Raw genomic sequence first — 18,361 nt, forward strand, 5'->3', positions numbered from 1 at the left:
AAGAATTAGGCTGGAAGAAAGTTTACAGAGTGCTTAGAGTTACATTCAGGAATTGGTATTTTGAGTGATTTTTCTCATCTTTTCTTCAGTTTGCATTTAGTAGTGTTCTTGTATTACAAAGAAAAAACTGTATTTAAAGGAATGGTTCCTTCTGGCCAGATCTCCTAGATAGCTTCCTACTTACAGGTTATTTCTACCTATGAGTAGAGAGATTTATTCTGGCTTATAAAACAATTATATGCTGATGCTAGGGTATATATCATATTATAATAAAATTCTTATAGGATTTTTTCCTTTCTTTGATCTTAGTAATATTTTCTCATATAGTTTTCTGAAGTTTGGAATATAAAGAACTCACATCAGTCATTTTTCTCTTATTACTCTACAACCATGACAATCACTTGTCACCATTTTCTAAATACTGTCTGTATACTGGTAGCTGCCCCAGTGTTTATCCTGAACACCACCATTAACTCTCTGATGCATGTACATATCTGAATTTTGGATGCATACTGTTAAATCACTGAGTCCAGAACTAAATTCATCATATTGTCAAACTAATCTCTTCTGTATTGTCCATCTCAATTATACCACCATTCTTCTCTAGTTCCCAGTCCTAAACTCTTTCTTCTCCTTTATCTCACACATTTTGTCAGTGTCTTTGTCCAAAAAACAACAAGAAAAAACCAGCCTACTACTTTGTTTTGTTTTTTGTCTTTGCATGTATTTCTTGACTTTCTCCACCTTGCTGCCTACCATCAGTTCTCTGGCGAAGCTTGCTCCATCTTCCCTGCAGGCAAGTCCTGCAGGCTTCTAACTGGTCTGTCTTCTAGGTGTATCTCAGCTTAAATCTATCTTTGTGCTAATAAATGGACAAGAGCACTTTCCTTGTTAAAGTCCTCTGGGGCTCTCTGTCATCTCCTGCATGAAGTATAAGCTCCTTGCCATGGCATTTAAACTGTGGAACTAAATGTCATGCGCCATGAAGTGGTGTGGACCTTCCCTCTGGAATCTGATTCCTATCCTATTCGCTCTTCTACTCCTCGCTCTGGAATCATGTTCCTGCACACCACATTCAGTTCTGTCCATTTGTGCTTCCCTTGTGCTGCTCCTCCCACGTGGTATGGCCTCTTCATCTCCACCCCTCGAGTGAATTAGCAAAAATTTAAAGATTGATACTATCCGTCATTAACTAGTTACTCTCATTAGAAGGTAATTTGGAAGTAGCTATTAAAATTTACAAAGCACACTTCCAACTGGAAATACAATCTTTTTATCTATTGTAGGAAGATAGTTGTACATAAACAAAGAGAACACTATATAAAACTCTTTATTGTAGCACTTTTTTCATGGATGAAATTAAATGCAAACTAAGTGTTCTGTAATAAGGAAATACTTAAATGAATTATGATACAGTACATATATTTTATAGACTCTTAAGAACATTACATGGATATTAAAAACATTCAAAATCTTATAATTAAACTAATTTGCATTTTTGATATGTTACTTTTTGGTAATGTCAAATTACATTAATGCCTTATACAGCTTATCAATTTTCCATTATTTGTAAGCAGAATATACACTTGTAAAAAATTCATGCATGGCGCGGTGGCTCATGCCTGTAATCCCAGCACTTTGGGAGGCCAAGGGGGGTGGATCATAAGGTCGGGAGATTGAGACCATCTTGGCCAACATGGCAAAACCCCGTCTATACTAAAATACAAAAAAAAATTAGCTGAGCGTGATGGCGCGTGCCTGTAGTCCTGGCTACTCGGGAGGCTGAGGCAGGGGAATCACTTGAACCTGAGAGGCGGAGGTTGCAGTGAGCCAAGATCAGGCCACTGCATTCCAGCCTGGCGACACAGCAAGACTCCATCTCAAAAAAAAAAAAATCAAGTAAGAATTAATAAAGTAAAATGTTAAGGCGTTAAAAGAATTCTATAGACTATTAAGAGCAAAAAAGTTTTCATTTGTATTGAAAATAAATGTAAAAATCTAAACCATAAAGTTGAATATATGCATATATATGAATGTAAATACAAAAAGATCTGGAAGAAATCATGGTTGACCTTTAATAGTTATTCATTCTGAGGCAGTGGATGGGATTGAGGGGAGTTGAGGAGGACTTTTAACTGGGTATAATGATGTACTTTTGCACTTTCCATGTAATTACATTTGCTTGCATGAAAACATTAATTGAATCAAGGAAAGAATCTGATGGAATTAGAGAAAAGTCACATTGTGAGGAAGAAAATAATGAACAATTTTTTTCTGCTTTGAAAATACAGCAGAGTACCCACGTTCCAGCAAACAGCTGGAATTAACAGTTGTGGACGTGGCATAGTTGCTTCATTTTTTTTTTTTTTAATAAAGTCTAACAGAAAAAGCTGAAGTTGCTTTGATTTCCTCTTCTTTCTCCTCAGAAGCAATGATGTCATAGATTTGCTGGGTATTGTCGTAGTTCAGAATTTATACTTTTATTATGAATCTATAGGGGAAATATATCTAAATCTATAGCTATAACCTATTGAACATTTAAGTTATTTACAGTTTATTTTTCCTATAACTAATAATGTCTTTTTGTGAAAATATGTGTTTTTCTAGGGTCTGTACCAAAAAGTGGATTGCTGATCTGTAGAGCATGCACAGTTTTTAAAAAAACTGGATCTTGCCAAATGTCTTTCCAAATTGGTTATATCAGTTTATGCTCTCACGGAAGTATTTAATATTTCCCATTTCTGGATGTCCTCAGCCAACACATGGAATTGTCCGGCTTGAAATTTTGTTTTCTGTAAATGGTAAAATGTTAGCTTATCAACAAGCCCCTGAATGTGTTCTGAGCACTCAAACCTGGCAAGGCGCTGTGAGGTGAACACCAAGAATCTTTATTAAAGTCAGAGTCCTCAAGGAGCTATTTGCCATCAAGCAGTGTGGTGGTAGACTGCACAGAACTAAATGCTACAATAGTAGCATAGGCTGTCATGCCTTTGGAAGTGCAGAGAACATCATTGTGGACTGCAGAGGTGATTAGTAGCTTTTAGGAGGTGAAGATGAGGGGATCTTGACAAATGAGGAGGAAGAGAGGAGAGCAGTGGGCATTGAGGAAGAGAAACATGCTGAGAGGCAGCCTGATTGGAATGGATTTTAGAAAGGTAATAGTCAGACTATTACTAATTGCCCTTAAAACCTTAACCAGAAATGGATTAATAGAGCCTCAAAACACATGTATTTTAAACTCACTATTTTATGGCTATGTAAATGAGGCCTAGAAAAATAGTCAGCTTGTACAAGTCATATAAGCTCTCTCTTTGGCATCCAAAATAAAACTAGGTAGAGACTTATTGGCTTATTTAACTTGGACATCCATCAGGTTGACCTTCAACATGACCAGGCAATACAGGAGTTCCCATGATCTTTTCTCCCCTTTTCTTTCCATGTTTTACTCTGCTTTCCTCTGGTTAGCTTTATCCCCTGCAGGCCCTGGCCTTGTGGAGGCAGAGATAGGCACAGCTATTTTCTTTTGTGTCTTTATAGCTAATGTTATTACTGAAAGATAATTTATACTCTTTCCTTTTATTTCTGTATCTGTTTTTGAAAAGATACTCAAAATTCCACCAGCTTACCAATTTCTGTGACCAAGTAGATAGTTTAATCTGGCCAGCCTTACTGGTGAGGAAATCAATCCTATTTTATCGATGCATACACTGGAATCACATCGTTATGAAAGGGAGAGTCCCTAAAAGAAAAGAATGCAGGGTATGCAAATATAAGATGGCCACTGCAGCCTTTTGGTATATAGAGTCCTTCACAGACATGATTGCAGCCATGAATTTAAAAAGAATTTTGGTGATGTTCATTGCATATGTTTTATGTCTACACATCCATGATTGTAACAGCTTTTATTTTAGTGATTAAATGTATTTCAACAAACAACTTTTGAGTACATTGGTATTCCTTGTCAGGCAATATAAAAATAAATATGTCTATCTCCTGTGGAATTTCCAAACTTGTTGGAAGTAGTAAGGGCAGGAAAGTTAAAGATGTAAACAATTTTCAAAGAAAATAAACCATGAGAGATATGCAAAGTATTGTGATTGTTCTAAAGGAATGGGGATATCCTAGGTCATAAAAGGCTGCCCCATACGGATGGTAGCCAGAGCAGACATGGGAAACCATAGAAGCTTGGTGATTTACTGAGTTGGATTGGATTATAGGAGAGTGATCTGAGAGTTGGAGAAGATGAAGATGAGGTAGATGTCAACTGTGTTGTAGATGACCCTAATGCTGGCCTGAGGACTTTGTGCCTCCTTCGGTGGGCAGTGAAAACCACTGATTCAACAACAACAACAACAACAGTCAGTGGCATGGCTAAGAAGCAGTCTGAGCAGTGTTTCTGTTGTTGTTTTTAAATAAGAAAATTATCTGGCACCAGTGTGTAGGCTGAATTGGACCTGGGAGTTGAAGCAGGGAGACCAGTTAGAGATTATAGAATTGTCTTATGAGTGAGGTAAAGATTTTTTGAAATAGAATGTAATGAAGTAAAAATGTAAGGTTTCAGGTGAACGTAGTTGGGGCTTTGTGATGCATCAGTTATGGGTACTGGAGGAGGAAGATTATGCCCATGGCTGAGTGAGGCTAGTGGGGATCAGGAGGAAGATCTGCTCTGAGGAGATGCGTTTCATGTCAGATGTGGCATCTGTTGGATAATATAATGCAGGTTGAGTTTCCGTTATTCAGAATGTTTGGGACCAGAAGTGTCTTGGATTTTGGATTTTTTAAAAAATTTTTGAATATTTGTGTTATACCAGTTGAGCATCCCAAATCTAAAAATTTGAAATCCTAAAAGGTCCCATGAGTGTTTCCTTTGAGCATCATGTCGGTGTTCAAAAAGTTTCAGATTCTGGAGCATTTCAAATTTTCAGATTTGGGCTACTCAACCTGTATTGCAAATACATAGTATTTTTAAGTACATAGAAATACTGTTTGTAAATTTTCGATGCTATTTACACTTCCTGGATGTGTTTTTCAATTTTATAAATTTATACAGGGAAAATAATCATCACACTGTATTTTTCACAGAAAAAGAGAGCTTTTGCACATTTTTGAAGTAATCTTTTAACATTTGCTTAATAAAATTAAACATTCCTCGGAGTGCTGACTGCTAGGTGTTTTATTCCTAGTTATCCTAATCATATAAGTATGGTATAACATTTCTCTGAGTATATTTTTTGTCATGCCATGATAGGCATTGTTGCTGAATATTATGGTGGAGAGGATTCTTTCATTATATATGATCAGGAAACAGAGTTAAACAGGATTTTTCAGAGACTTCAATAATACATATTAATGTATTTGGTGAGTGTGCAAAAGGAGAATGCAACATACATTTCTCAAACACATTTGAGAATGTTTTTGAGTAACACTTAGGACAGATATCCCACAGAACAGATTCTGGAAATGGTGGAGTATTGACCATTGCTAATATGATGGGAGAGAATGAGTAGCTACAGGTTGAATATAGAAACTTACATTTTAGTATGAAACTAACTCATACCAGATATAATTACAATGTCTGTTCTTTTAATATATAAAATTTACTATCTTATTTTGTAAGATACAGTTTTTGACCTAATTGGAAATAATTTTTTTGAGCTTGCAGGGGTGGGGAAATAGGCTAAAAGTCCTGAAGAGCCACCTATGGCCATGGGTTGACTGCCTCTGCATAGGAGTCAATGACATGATATATTTGTACATGATCACATCTCAGTCATCTTGGAATAAACTAAGGATAACATTTAAATTCCAAATGGTTTTCTCTTGTTTGCAACATGCCTCAAGGCTGCCTTTCTGCGGAGTCGTCTGTCATTTCATATGTATTCAGAAAATTTAGTTCAGCTCAGCCTACATTTCTATTATGTGCAAAACACTGTTGGAGTACAAATTTATTTTAAGATTAGCTTGACATACATAAATAGTGTGCTCAATAAATGTTTGTTCAGTGAAAGGATTGTGTTTTTTCTTAATGATCCGGTTTAATAAAGAGGCATCTCAATTATGGATCTGAATTCTCTACCACGCATATATGTATATATGTGCATGTGTATAGTATATATATATATATATAGTGTGTATATATATATAGTGTATATATATGTAATACATGCACATAGTGTGTGTATATATATATCTTATGTGTATATATATCTTATTTATGATATATATATATCAAATACACAAATATATATATTTGTAGAGATAGGGTCTCACTGTGTTGCCCAGACTAGTCTCGAATTCCTGATCTCAAGCCATTCTTTTGCCTCTGCCACACAAAATGTTGGGATTACGGGCATCAGCCACCATGCCTGGCCTCTATCATATTTTCTTTAAGTTTCTTCTTCCTTTGTTTTCATTGGTGACATTACCAGAGGAAGATAACCAACAATGTCATCTTCTGCAGCCTAGTTCTTTATATTTGAAATCTACTCTGGGGAAGTCAGAATTAAGAATGAAGCAGGTCACCTTATTTAGCAGCATCTGGCTTTAAAAATGTATTTCCTTGAAGTGCTAAATATTTGCTTAGTGTTCAAGTTAGATTAAATAGAGGAGGCAGTTCTATGGAGAGAGAATGTGAGATAGTGGAAAGAGCACGGGCTTTGGAATCAGATTAGAATTTAGATTTCAGCTGTATCACTTAGTTGTTATCTGACTTCAGTAAGATTCCTCATCTCTGAATCTCAGTCATGTCTGTAAAACTGGGAATCATGCCTACATTTTGGAGTGGCCATGAGGCATATAGATAGTAGTTGTGAAAGCCCAGACACATTATAGATGCTCAATAAATGGTAGCTATAGTAATAGATGTGTTGCTATCATTCTTCTCCCTGTCCCCTTACTACGTTGTCAGTTATTTTTAATACTATCCACATGTGAGAGACTATGGACGAGCTGTGTACACATGCCCATGTCTTCACTTATTTTTGATACTGAGATGAAAATGAAATTAGAAATTAAAATCTTTTTAAAAATTAAAATATTACCTGAGCCAATTCTTTAAACAAGCTGTGAAATACTAATTTCTTTCCATTTGTCATTCTTTTTACATTTAGATGTTGGTTACTATGGTTAGTAGTAGTAGTATTAATAAAATGAGTCACAATTTTTGAACATTTACCACATACCAGACACAGTTCTAAGTGCTTTATATGTTTTAACGCATTTAATCTTCTGATTAGTTCTTTAGGACATAGTGAGTTTTATTATCCACATTTTAGAGTCGAGGGACCTGTGACCTAGAGAAGTTAAGTCCAACGTGACACAGCTCCTAAATGGTCCCAACCTCGTTGAACTCAGGCTGACTGGCTCCAGAGCCCACAGTCTTCCTCGTTGTTTGCCACCGCCTTCCCCAGCATAGGGATGGTAATATAGCATGTCATGACATGTGTAATTGTAGAGGAACAATTGTCAGTGTCTAGGTGTATATGTGGCATGTTCTTTACTAGATGTCTATAATTAAAGATAACCACCTCACTTCCTATTTTAGTTGAGGGTCTTCGAAAATTATGATACAGATCATATATTTTGGTTTATACTTATATAGGGTTATTTCTTAATTTCCCTGTAGATCCTGTTTTAAAATAATACTAAGCAAACTTTTGTCCTTGTATTAATGTTTTCGAATTTTTGATTCCTAAAACAATAGGTCCATTTAGTGAGTGTGGCTGTACGAATCGCTATAGTCTCTCTAATGATATCTTGGTAGTTTTTAATAGGATAAGAGTTCTAAATTCAAATGTCTGTCTCTACTTGTTGTACAAACAGACATATTCTTGCCAACCAGTGATACACATTGAGGTCTGGAGTTCAAAGTTCTTTCTCTACATTTAAGAATTAAAGTGTACAACATATATTATTTGATAACTATTTTTTGTCTTAATCCCTCGTGATAAAAAGAGTACCAGTACTGCATTTTAACATTACTTTAGAGACATATTGAATATCAAAAACCACATTTCCTCACATAGAAAATCACAAAATATCTTCCTTTGAAATGTGGCCCGTCTCTTATTTGATGGATTATTCCCATTTATGTTTATATTTTCTATATCTTTCTTATTCCTCTTATGTTAGTGCACAATAAAAGCTTTCACCAGTGATTGTTGAGAGACCATGAAGTCTGGGACACTGTTTCTTCACTATCAAATTTGAGGCTTAGTATAGATCATTTTGTATTGGAATTATTCAGATAACGTATATAACTATATATATATATAACATACATATATATATCATTCAGATAACATATATAAAGGCCTCTAAATTTTAAGATTTTATTTTCAGTCATTTTAGAGAGTTTCTTATTGACAGTAATATTTCCCAAGAGTAATGAGTTCATTTGGCCTTGGTTTTTCTAGGGTAGTTTGTAATCATCTAGGTTACTGAGTTGTCAGTTGATGTACACTGGGTTACTATGTGTGTTTAGGAGCCATCCTCATTCTTCTCCACTAGTAGGGACACGCCCATTAAATAAATAAATCTAAGGGTACATTATTAATTTTTTAACATCTAAAAATCATTTTTGTGAAGTATATACAGAGTTTAGTCCACAAATTCTAAACAATTTTCACAAAGTGAACACAGATACTGTATCAAGAATTAAAATATTACCTGCACCCGAGACCCACCTAACTTACTCTTAAAATATATTCTTTATATTTTCTCAAAGCTAACACTTGAAATGCTTGAAAGAAGCAATTATTAATTTTTTGAAAGAATGAGCATATAATTGTTTATATTAATTTATATTAATAGCACTTAGCACAGTAACTAATTATGATGTTTAATAACTGCTTGAATTTGCTGAGTTTTTATGCTTTTGTTATACAGAATTAATTTTTTTACTTTCCCATATTTAAAAAATGAGGCTTAAAGAAATGTTAGCAGGAAATAGATTACATCTGAAATTTTTATTAAGACATAACATTAATATAATAAAATAGTTCAATATTTGTATTACTTAAATATTATAAATCATTATGTTATATATAAAGGAATAGTGACTCACAATTATATTTTCTTTGTCATGCCTGCACATAGTCTTCCAATTGCATTCCCCAGGTATTCTGTCTGGTTTTTAAAATATTTAATAGATAGGTCTTTCATTCCTTTCACTAAGTATTCACTATCGGTAAAATTGTGTGTGTTCCATCAGCAATTTGATAATATAAAGCAATAGTTTTTCTGTATTTCACACAGCACTGGGGCTCTGTAAAGCATCTCTAGGGGTTCTTTGATGTCTAGACAGTTTAAATTATGCCTGCTCCCTTGCCTCCGGATTCCACCCCTGTTCTGCTTCAGGGGTTGTGGGAAATGAAAACAAACCAGAAGGGTCCATAGCCTTACAGTCCAGGGGGAAAAACAAACAAGTAGAATAAACTGTATATCTACCCTGGCAGGTGTATAGGAAAGGGCCCAATTGTAGGGGATGGGAGAAAGAAAAGAATTGGGGACAAATATTGTCCTGCTTATTTATTTCTAGTTATATTTATTATATAGAAATACATGGGCTTTGTGAACAAAATGAAAACATCATAGAAGTATTAGGGAAAAAAATCGAAGCCACCTTTTAGCCCAGTGCCCCAGTTTTTTCTTCCCAGCCTCCCCATAGGCAGCCAAATTTGGCTTTGGTGGGTTTCCTGTGCATTGTCCTATTTGTTGAAATGGTAAGATGAAGAATTGTATTTTAAGTTGGAAAACTAACTTTGTTTTCTTCCTTTCTTTTTGTTTTCCTTCTATAAATCGGGATATCGCGGTTTTTCCAATTCATCTTGTTAGAAAGTAAGTAAATTTGAAATTTCGGAGACTTTTAAATTAAAACTTGGATGTTTTATTATTTCATGTACACACACATATAGTTACAGGATTTCAAACTTCTAAATTCCGACTGAGATGATGAGCCTTTGCATTAACTGTGAAGAAAATTTTGTTGAATAAATTAAAAATAAGAACCATTACATAGAAGGCAATCAATTCTAAGAGTACAGACTTTTAAAGCATGTACATCTGCCTCATTTTTTACCCACAGTTAATCATTATGTTTAAGATATATATGTGTGTATATACAATATATAGTATACATGCCAATTCTATTTTCTCTGAATATAAAAACAATAAAATTACGTAAGACTTCTATTTATTTCTATGCAATAGCAGTTAAGATATTTCTGCAGAAAATGTAGTCTAAGTTTTCTGTAGTTTATGGAATTGATGAGGATAGCAGCAATAAGGAAATGGTGTGAAATGTTTTTGAAATACATTTTCCTGTGTATATTTTACATTGGATGAATCAGTTACCTTTTAATAAGCATTTAGCTCTTTTAATGCGTATTTTTCATTGTTTTTTTTAAAAAATGGTCCAGAATAACTAGTTTTTCCTCCATAAAGGAATGAAACTCATGTGCTTAAAACTAAGTGACTAATCAGTGAGTGATTTTAGTTGTAAAATTTGCATTTGATTGCAAATTATTTTCTAATGCAAATGTTGTATAGTTTTGAAATAAAACAAGTTTCTTTTGGGAAAGATTTATAGAAATTACAATAGTTATTGAGACTTTGGAGATGTTGTGATTGTGAATTACATATTTTTAAATTTTTCCATAGTAAATATTGTTTATTGAGTTATTAAACAGTATAATTTAATAATATATTCATGCTTAATAGAGCTTATTATTTGTAGAAAACTGGGTGCTTATCACATGTTTGCAGCAAGCACAGCATTCAATTGCTATTTAATAGCCAATTTATCTTCTACAATTATCTTTAGCTTGCTATACCTTAGAAAGGAAATGTAAATTATAGTAATGTTACATTTGTTTAGTACTTAGTCGTTGCCTTTAAATCTGTATTATTATTTAATGTGCTGAATCTGAGTTCTTGGAATCATGTGCATTAGGGCCTTAGGAATAAAGAGAAGAAACAGCATTGTGAGGTTTCATATTAGGTGAACAATTTTATTAAGTTATATTTTTAAAATTCTACATTGTGTCATTTTTATGTATTGGATTCTTTTTTACTTGTCGTGTTAACATCTTGCCAAGTCCCTATGGAAAGTCTGTATTTCTGACAGTTCTACTAAATTAAAACTCCAAAAATTTGGCATAATCATTCTTAGCTTCAAATTTTCTATGCTTTTGTCTGAAGACTATAATGTAAAAATATGTATTTGCAATGTTCAGTATAACATGTATTGCGTAATTTATTTGGAATTTATTCATGGAAAGACATTTCTGGGGAGGTGAATATATTTTACTTTATAGGTATGCCTGGGCCCACTCTAAATATGAGAAAAATCTTTTGTGAGAGAAAATAATGAAATGAGGTCTGCAAACTTGTAGGAGCTTCATGAGGAAAGATATTACCTAAACACAACATTATTTCCATGTGTACTTTAATGTTACAACTGCATTGTTCTGTGACCAAATTTATGTTAAGATTCTTATTTCCTGTCAAATTCAGTGGAGTCATATTTATATGTTGGCACAGAGAAGCTGCTTCCTAAAATAATTGTCTTTGTAGGATGATAATACTTATAAATCCTCATGACCATGATGTATATATATGCTGTCTTGCTATTAAGTGTGTTCTGGCAATTCAGCATATTTGACTTTTCCATTTTACTGGTGATTTTTCATTATAAGTAAGAGATTTGATAGTCTTGATCTTTAGAAAACTTTTAATTAGGAGCACAAATTATGTTTTATCCTCAAAATTTAAAGTTAGAATTCTGAACTTATGAATTCAAAGTTTGAAAGCTTCATATCCTAAAGGCTGTATTGTCTCAGAATGTGAATTAAATACCCATAATTCCTAAGAAGCATGTGAGTGTAGTGGGGTTAGGGCTTTTAACTAAAATTGGTTTGACCAGATATTGATATTTCGGCATATTAGGAAGTAAAATGTATATGGATGTATAATTTTAAAAGGCAACAATTGTAGCTCTAAATTTTAGCTTCTAAATATTAGTTTGCAATCAAAACACAAAATATGTTCCAAAATCTACTCCAGGAAATATATATGTACTTTATATTTTATAAACCTCATTCAAGTATATGAACTCATTCTAATAATATTTATACATATGTACTTTGATATTTTAAATGTTAGTTTAATGCTGTTTGATTTCTTTAAAAAGTGATCTTATATTCCAATCACTTGCATGTTTACTACAGAATTCTGTTAGCTGGACAGAATTTCCCAAAACATATTTCTTTGACATATCTAACTGAGAAAAGGATGTCATTGTAGAGGCTGTATCAGAGATAGAAACACATATGTACATTCTTATTTTGCCATGTGAGAAATGCAGTCCTGTGAGTAACTTAAATACTTATAATTTCAAATCAGTTCTTCCCTGGTTTATTATTCTTTTGTTGCTTTTAAACCTATGGGATGGAGCTGCTCTTGAACTTGGTGGGTTTTTTTTTTTTTTTTTTTTTTTGGATCATTCAAGTGCAACCATCAAGTTGTCTGTAATATTTAAAAGCTAAGGCTTCATGGTGTTATTTGTAAAATAACATCACATAAGTATTTGGGCTTTCGTTTCTGTAAAATATAGTATTGGTGACTCTATGAATAAAAGCATAATTTCAATTCAAGAGGCTTTTGCCTGAAGCCTTATAAGACAGATGCATCTGATTAACTTTGGTGAAACTGGACTGGCCCTTTATTGTAATGTAGATGTTTTCAGGGTTGAGAGGGTATTTTTAAAAGGCATGCAAAGAGGTCTTTTTTTTTTTTTAAGAGAGAGAGAGCGAGACTCAGAGAACAGTTTTGCAATAGAAGCTGTACCTCAGACTGCTTCATTTTTGCACACTTTTATTTTCTAGTGGAACCTCTCCATTAGCCTGTCTGAATGCAATGCTTCACACTAACACTCGAATAGGGGATGGAACATTCTTCAAAATCCCTGGAAAGTCAGGCCTTTATGCTCTCAAAGTAAGTTGCATTGTTCTGCATATTGTTATTACTATTATCATGCATTTTTTCAGACATGTGAAGGTAAACAAAATTAGATTTGAAGAGTAGAAGAATGACTCCTATGCCTTTTAAATGTTTACAGATGTCTTAAAAATGATTTCATATTAAGAATAAAGAATGACATTTTTCTTTAAGGAAAGCATATCTGTGGTTTCACTCCATGACATATGGTAATGGAGAATAATTGTAGCTTCCTTAAAATTCTTGATTCCTTAAAATTTATGGGGAGGCGTGTCATGGGTCATTGGCCAGGAGTTTAAGATGATCAGAGTTACCATGAACTCTTTGACTTAATGACCGTCAGTTGATATACAGGCTTCACACCTGTATGCCCTTGTCTTTTATAAAAATAAAACATTTATTCATTCTGCTTGAAAACATTGAATTAAATCTAGTATTCAATTTTAAAACAAATGGTGATCTCAAGGAAGTTTTACTAATGCACACTTGTATGAGAAGAAGAGAGAAATAAAAGCTTCAGATAACTGAGTCTTAAATTATTTTAGTATAATTATTTTAAAGGCATTCCCATTTTTATCTAGGAGAAATGCCACCTGAAATGCAAAATTCCAGAAGACAAAAGCTTATAATCTACAAATGGTTGTGTAACTTGGAATAAGTAAATTCATTGTGTTATTTCTTAGAAATTAAAAAGAAGTCTCTGCTTTAATAAGTCATGGATTACATTTAAAGTTCATTAACTACATGTAAGTTTTTTTTTTTAATGTCAAAAGTTAGACAACAAAGCAGGGATTCTTCTTTAGCTGCTAAGCATCAGGCTGTGGTCTACTGCGTGTGTTTCAGAAAATAACACAGGTTAATCAGAAAGACTTGTAATTTTTCCATTGCTTTTTGTAGCAAGTTGGGTATTTAAGTAACTGATTAAAATTCTGAGTTGGTAAGCCATTTCTTTACATGAGGAAAAATGTAGAATTGAAAAAAGATGGAAACAACATATGTCAGAAGGAAACTTTTTTTGGGTATAGATTTTAAAAGTTTATCCAAAAAAAAACAGTAGCAATGGGCTTTACCCAGTTTTTTTTTTTAACAGAAGAATGATTTTACATTAAAAAGTAAATCATTATTGAAATGTTAAGTCACAAATAACTGATCATACTGTAGGATTCTGCAAGTATTTTGAATGTTTTTAGTTGCTAATACATCTTCTCCATAAATCATCACTTTTCAAAATAATATAGAAAGAGGAGTCGTCATGCCCAGCAGATGGCACGTTGGATTTAGTCTGTGAATCTGAATTGGATGGTACAGATATGGCCGAGGCAAATGCCCATGGAGAAGAAAATGGAGGTAAGTGTGATGAATTCCAAAATATAATCCCTTGTTCTCTTAAAAGTTATATAGAATGCCAATGATTCATTAATTGAATTTCCCACCATTATCAATACAGGTTTCTTCTAAATTTTTACCTCTGAGATTTATCATCAAGGTGTTTTGATTCAAAAAGGAGAAAATCTAAAAGAAGTATATAGTTCTTTGCTTTTGTTGTTTTTAAACAGTACATATTTCCCTGAATAATTTTCTTAAATACTTCTTTAAGTATCAGTATATTTCTCCTGCAAAGTGAGAGGGTTACTGGGGGCATCTAGTGGTTTCATTCCTATGGGAGGACTGAGAATGCTCATGTTTTATTTCTGATTGTGCTGATTTTTCCTGTAATCACAAGTAGTTTTATAACAGCTTTGTTCCTTGGTTTGTCTTTTGCAAATGAAGCTCAGTGTTATCATTACTCACAGTGAAAAGAGGGCCAAATAAGATATTTTCTTGTTAGACACTTTTGAGAAGCGAGTGAACCTTCCAGAATTTTAAGGGGGGGTGGGGGGGGGCATTTTTCACCTCTGAATTTTATCCTCTGAATTTTATATGTGAACTTATTTTTGTCTTCCTCAAGGCAATTATATTGTGATTCTTTCGGTGTATGTAATTCTGCACTGCAATTTTGGCAAATCTTTGTCCCACAATAGCTGCAGTGCTTTCTTCTACTCTACCCACTGGTCCCACAAAGGGACCCAGATAATGATTTGAGAGAAAACTGTGTGATTAAAGTCTCTGTCAGTAGACTCATAGGAATCAGTAAATTACCTTTAAACAAACAAACCTTAAAGGATGTTTGCAGAAATATTGTATTTCAGTAATAACCCAAGGTCATTCATTTTATTAATGGCCATGGAGTCCTTTTGTTTGTCCTCTGCATGCTCACTGAATGCTCTCTTTAAACTTGTGTGCTGATAGACCCTGTAAGACTGATACCGCTTCTGTTCCTCTCTGATCTGTAGCAAAGGTTGTGAATTTAATATAGGAAAAACACAGTTTATTGTCCTAAGGAAGTTACAAGAATGGCTGCAGACCGCTTTATGGATGTTTTACTTTTCATATGACTTGTTGTCCCTATTCCCAGGCTTTTAGAGCATCCCCCCAATTGTTGTGGTAATGGTATGAACCCTGGCTGGTCTTTTTGATTAGAGAGGAGAAAAGGCAAATCATAGTAATTTCTGGCTTTCTAAAAGGGGAGGTGAGTGGGGCATACTTTTCCCTTTCAGGAGGGTGAAGGAGAATCTTAACTGCAGTTGCTCCTAGTGTGGTGCTCTTGCCTGGGTGAGTGCTCATGTGCTCTCTCAACATATATACTGAGCTTCTTTCATGTGCCAAGTACTATTCTTGACATTGCAGTTACAGCAGTGGAAAACAAAAGCAAATGTCTCATGAAGCTTATTTTCTTTGAGAGACAGAAAATAAGCAAAATAAATATCTAAAATGTATAGGTTATTCAGTGGTGACAAGTGATATGGGGCAAAATAAATAAGGGAGTGGGGGAGTAGGGGAGAGGGTTACATTTAGAAAAGACCTGAGGAGCATGAGAGAACAGGCATTCAGGGGAGAGAACTCCAGGTAGAGGGAACAGCAGTTACAAAGGCATTGAGGCAGGAGAGTGCCTGGAATATTCCAGAGATAGCAAGAGGCTGGTGTGGCTGTGAGGCCAAAGTGAACACGGGAGAGTATGGTAAGAAACAAAGCCAGGGAAGTTATGGGGGCCAGGTTATATAGTTCCTTGATGCTGGCTTTTGTTTTGAGTGAGATATTAAGCCATTGTAGAGTTTTGAGCTAGAAAGGCAATGGCCACATGTAGGTTTTAGCAGGATCACTAACTACGAAAAAGATAAAAGAACAAGGAAAAAAGCACGGAGACCCATTAGACAGCTATTGTCGTAATCTAGAGGAGAGGTGTTGTTGATTTGAAGGAAAGTACTAGCAGTGGATGGGATGAAAAGTGATTGGATTCTGGTAGATCCAACAGAAGCTGCTGGCAAATAAATGTGAGTGTGAGATAGAGAAAGGAGTTGGGGATAACTCCAGGGTTTGAGTATGTGAGCAAGTTGAACAATAGCATTGTCCTTCATTTAGATGGAAGAATCTTCAAGGGAACCAGTTAAGGGGAAGGGCGTTGTTGATCAGGAGCTCAGTTCTGGACATGAGATTCTTTTTCAGTATCTAGGTGGATGTGTTAAATAACTGATTTTATCTGTCTGAAAATTATGGGAAAGATCCTTGTTGGAGATACTGATTTGGAAGTGTCCAGTTTATAGATGGTAGTTAAAGACAGGAAACTGGATGACATTACCAAGGAACTGAAGGTAAATAGAAAAGAAAAAAGACTCAAAGACTGGGCTCAGGGGCACTTGAATTTTAAGGGCTTGGAGAGAGTGTAGAAAACAGTGAGACTGAAGGTAAATGGACACGGTAAGATTTTCTGTCCTGGAAACCAGATGAAGAAAGTATTTTTGAGGGTCAAGCGACTCAAATGTGTCAATGCTTTTGATAATGTGAATTCATGATGAAGATTAGGAAATTGCCACTGGATTTACCTTTATGAGTGTATTGATGAATTTGGCAATGGTAATTTTTGTGGAATGGTAAGACATAGCCTGAATAAGGTGGGTTCAAGAGAATGAGAGGAGAGGAATTAGAGACCACAAGTGTAGACAATTCTTTCAAGGAATTTTGAGGTCGGGGAAGGAGTGGAGTGGGAAAATGGCTGGAAAGGAAAGAATCAAGAGACAGTTTTAAAAAATGGGAAACAATTATTAGCAAATTATTCACTAATGGGAACATTTCAATTGAGGAAAATTGATAATGTGGCAGGGGTGTTCTGTTGTCATGCTTTAGTTAGATGAGGGAGAATGGGACCTATTCAGCAAATGGAGAGATTGGTCTTAGCAAGAGATGTAGACAGGTGCTCTAAACGAGGCAGTAGGAAAAGCAAGGGTGTTTCAGTAGAAGTGAAGGTAGGCCAATACTTGTGGAAGGGGCTCGTAGAAGTTTGCTTCTGTGTGTGTTATTTTTCTCAGCAAAATAGAAAAGTAGTCCATCAGTTAAGGGTGAGAATAGTGGAGGTAGTTTTATGGACTTAAGGAGAAGATATAAAATATTTGTCTGAGAGAGTCTGACAGCATTAAGGACATTCTTAAGGTTAGTCATCCTGAATTTACTAGGAGACCAACCTACATGGTTGTCCATTTTTCTCCAGTCATGTTCGGGACCACTCTACAAGTGCAGAAGATGTGGATAGTGACTGAAGCTGGGGTTTTGCCAAATGTAAATGATGAAGCAAGAGAGGAAGAAAGGAGTTAAGGGTATATGAAGTGGAGTAATGAAGGCAAATGTCCATAGAATTTAAGTTGATGTGGAGGTGAGTAAAGGATAGCGTGAAGAAGGAAGTCTCATTGGTGTGAAAAGGTTGTTTGATTTGGTGTTCTGAAGGAAATGAGTTGGAAGTGTAAGTGATATGAGAGTGGAATGCATGGATTGAATTTAGGATACTATTATGGGATGTATTTTCAGAGCTGATAAGAAAGAAGGGGGCTAGGTTTCAGGCTATCAAGAGTGCTTAGGCCATGTGTACACTCAAGAGTTGCCTGGATGAGGTGGCATCAGCGGCTGAAATTCAGCACCCCTCCATTTGCCCAACCTAGTGCTGTGGGACGGGACTGGATCCACCTGGAAAAAAAGATTGCCTTTTCTTTTTTGTACAAACAAAAGTCTGGTGGTGGCTCTTGCATAAGATATTAGAGAATCATCAGCATGGATATTGAAACAGACAATTATAGTAGAATTAACATTGACAAGATGTCATATTAGCAGCTAACATATTCAGAAAATCAAGGAGAGTAACCAAGAGTTGGCAGATAAGTACAGTAGGTTGAATAGTTAGTAATATAGTCTGATGACATGAGATACAATGCTGGAGGCATCATAGGAACCAGGGAGGGAGAATGGTTTGGAGGGAACAGTGAGGAGAATATAGGTCACT

General features: G+C 34.8%; 1 protein-coding gene across 3 annotated transcripts in view; it reads left to right on the plus strand.

Annotated features, from left to right (window-relative positions):
• The window catches only part of ASXL3 (ASXL transcriptional regulator 3), a 249,075-nt gene that overhangs the window by 131,311 nt on the left and 99,403 nt on the right, over positions 1 to 18,361 (plus strand). For 2 of the 3 annotated variants that reach the window (XM_054537787.2, XM_024235950.3), the window contains 2 exons: positions 12,885 to 12,993; positions 14,235 to 14,343. In XM_054537787.2, the coding sequence (XP_054393762.1) occupies positions 12,916 to 12,993; positions 14,235 to 14,343 (187 nt within the window). In that variant the 5' untranslated portion in view covers positions 12,885 to 12,915. Of the gene's footprint in view, positions 1 to 9,051; positions 9,838 to 12,884; positions 12,994 to 14,234; positions 14,344 to 18,361 lie in introns of those variants that run through there. The other variant, XM_054537786.2, reaches the window with a different exon arrangement.

The sequence above is a fragment of the Pongo abelii genome, chromosome 17 (genome assembly GCF_028885655.2).
Source record: "Pongo abelii isolate AG06213 chromosome 17, NHGRI_mPonAbe1-v2.0_pri, whole genome shotgun sequence".
Classification (NCBI taxonomy): Eukaryota; Metazoa; Chordata; class Mammalia; order Primates; family Hominidae; genus Pongo; species Pongo abelii.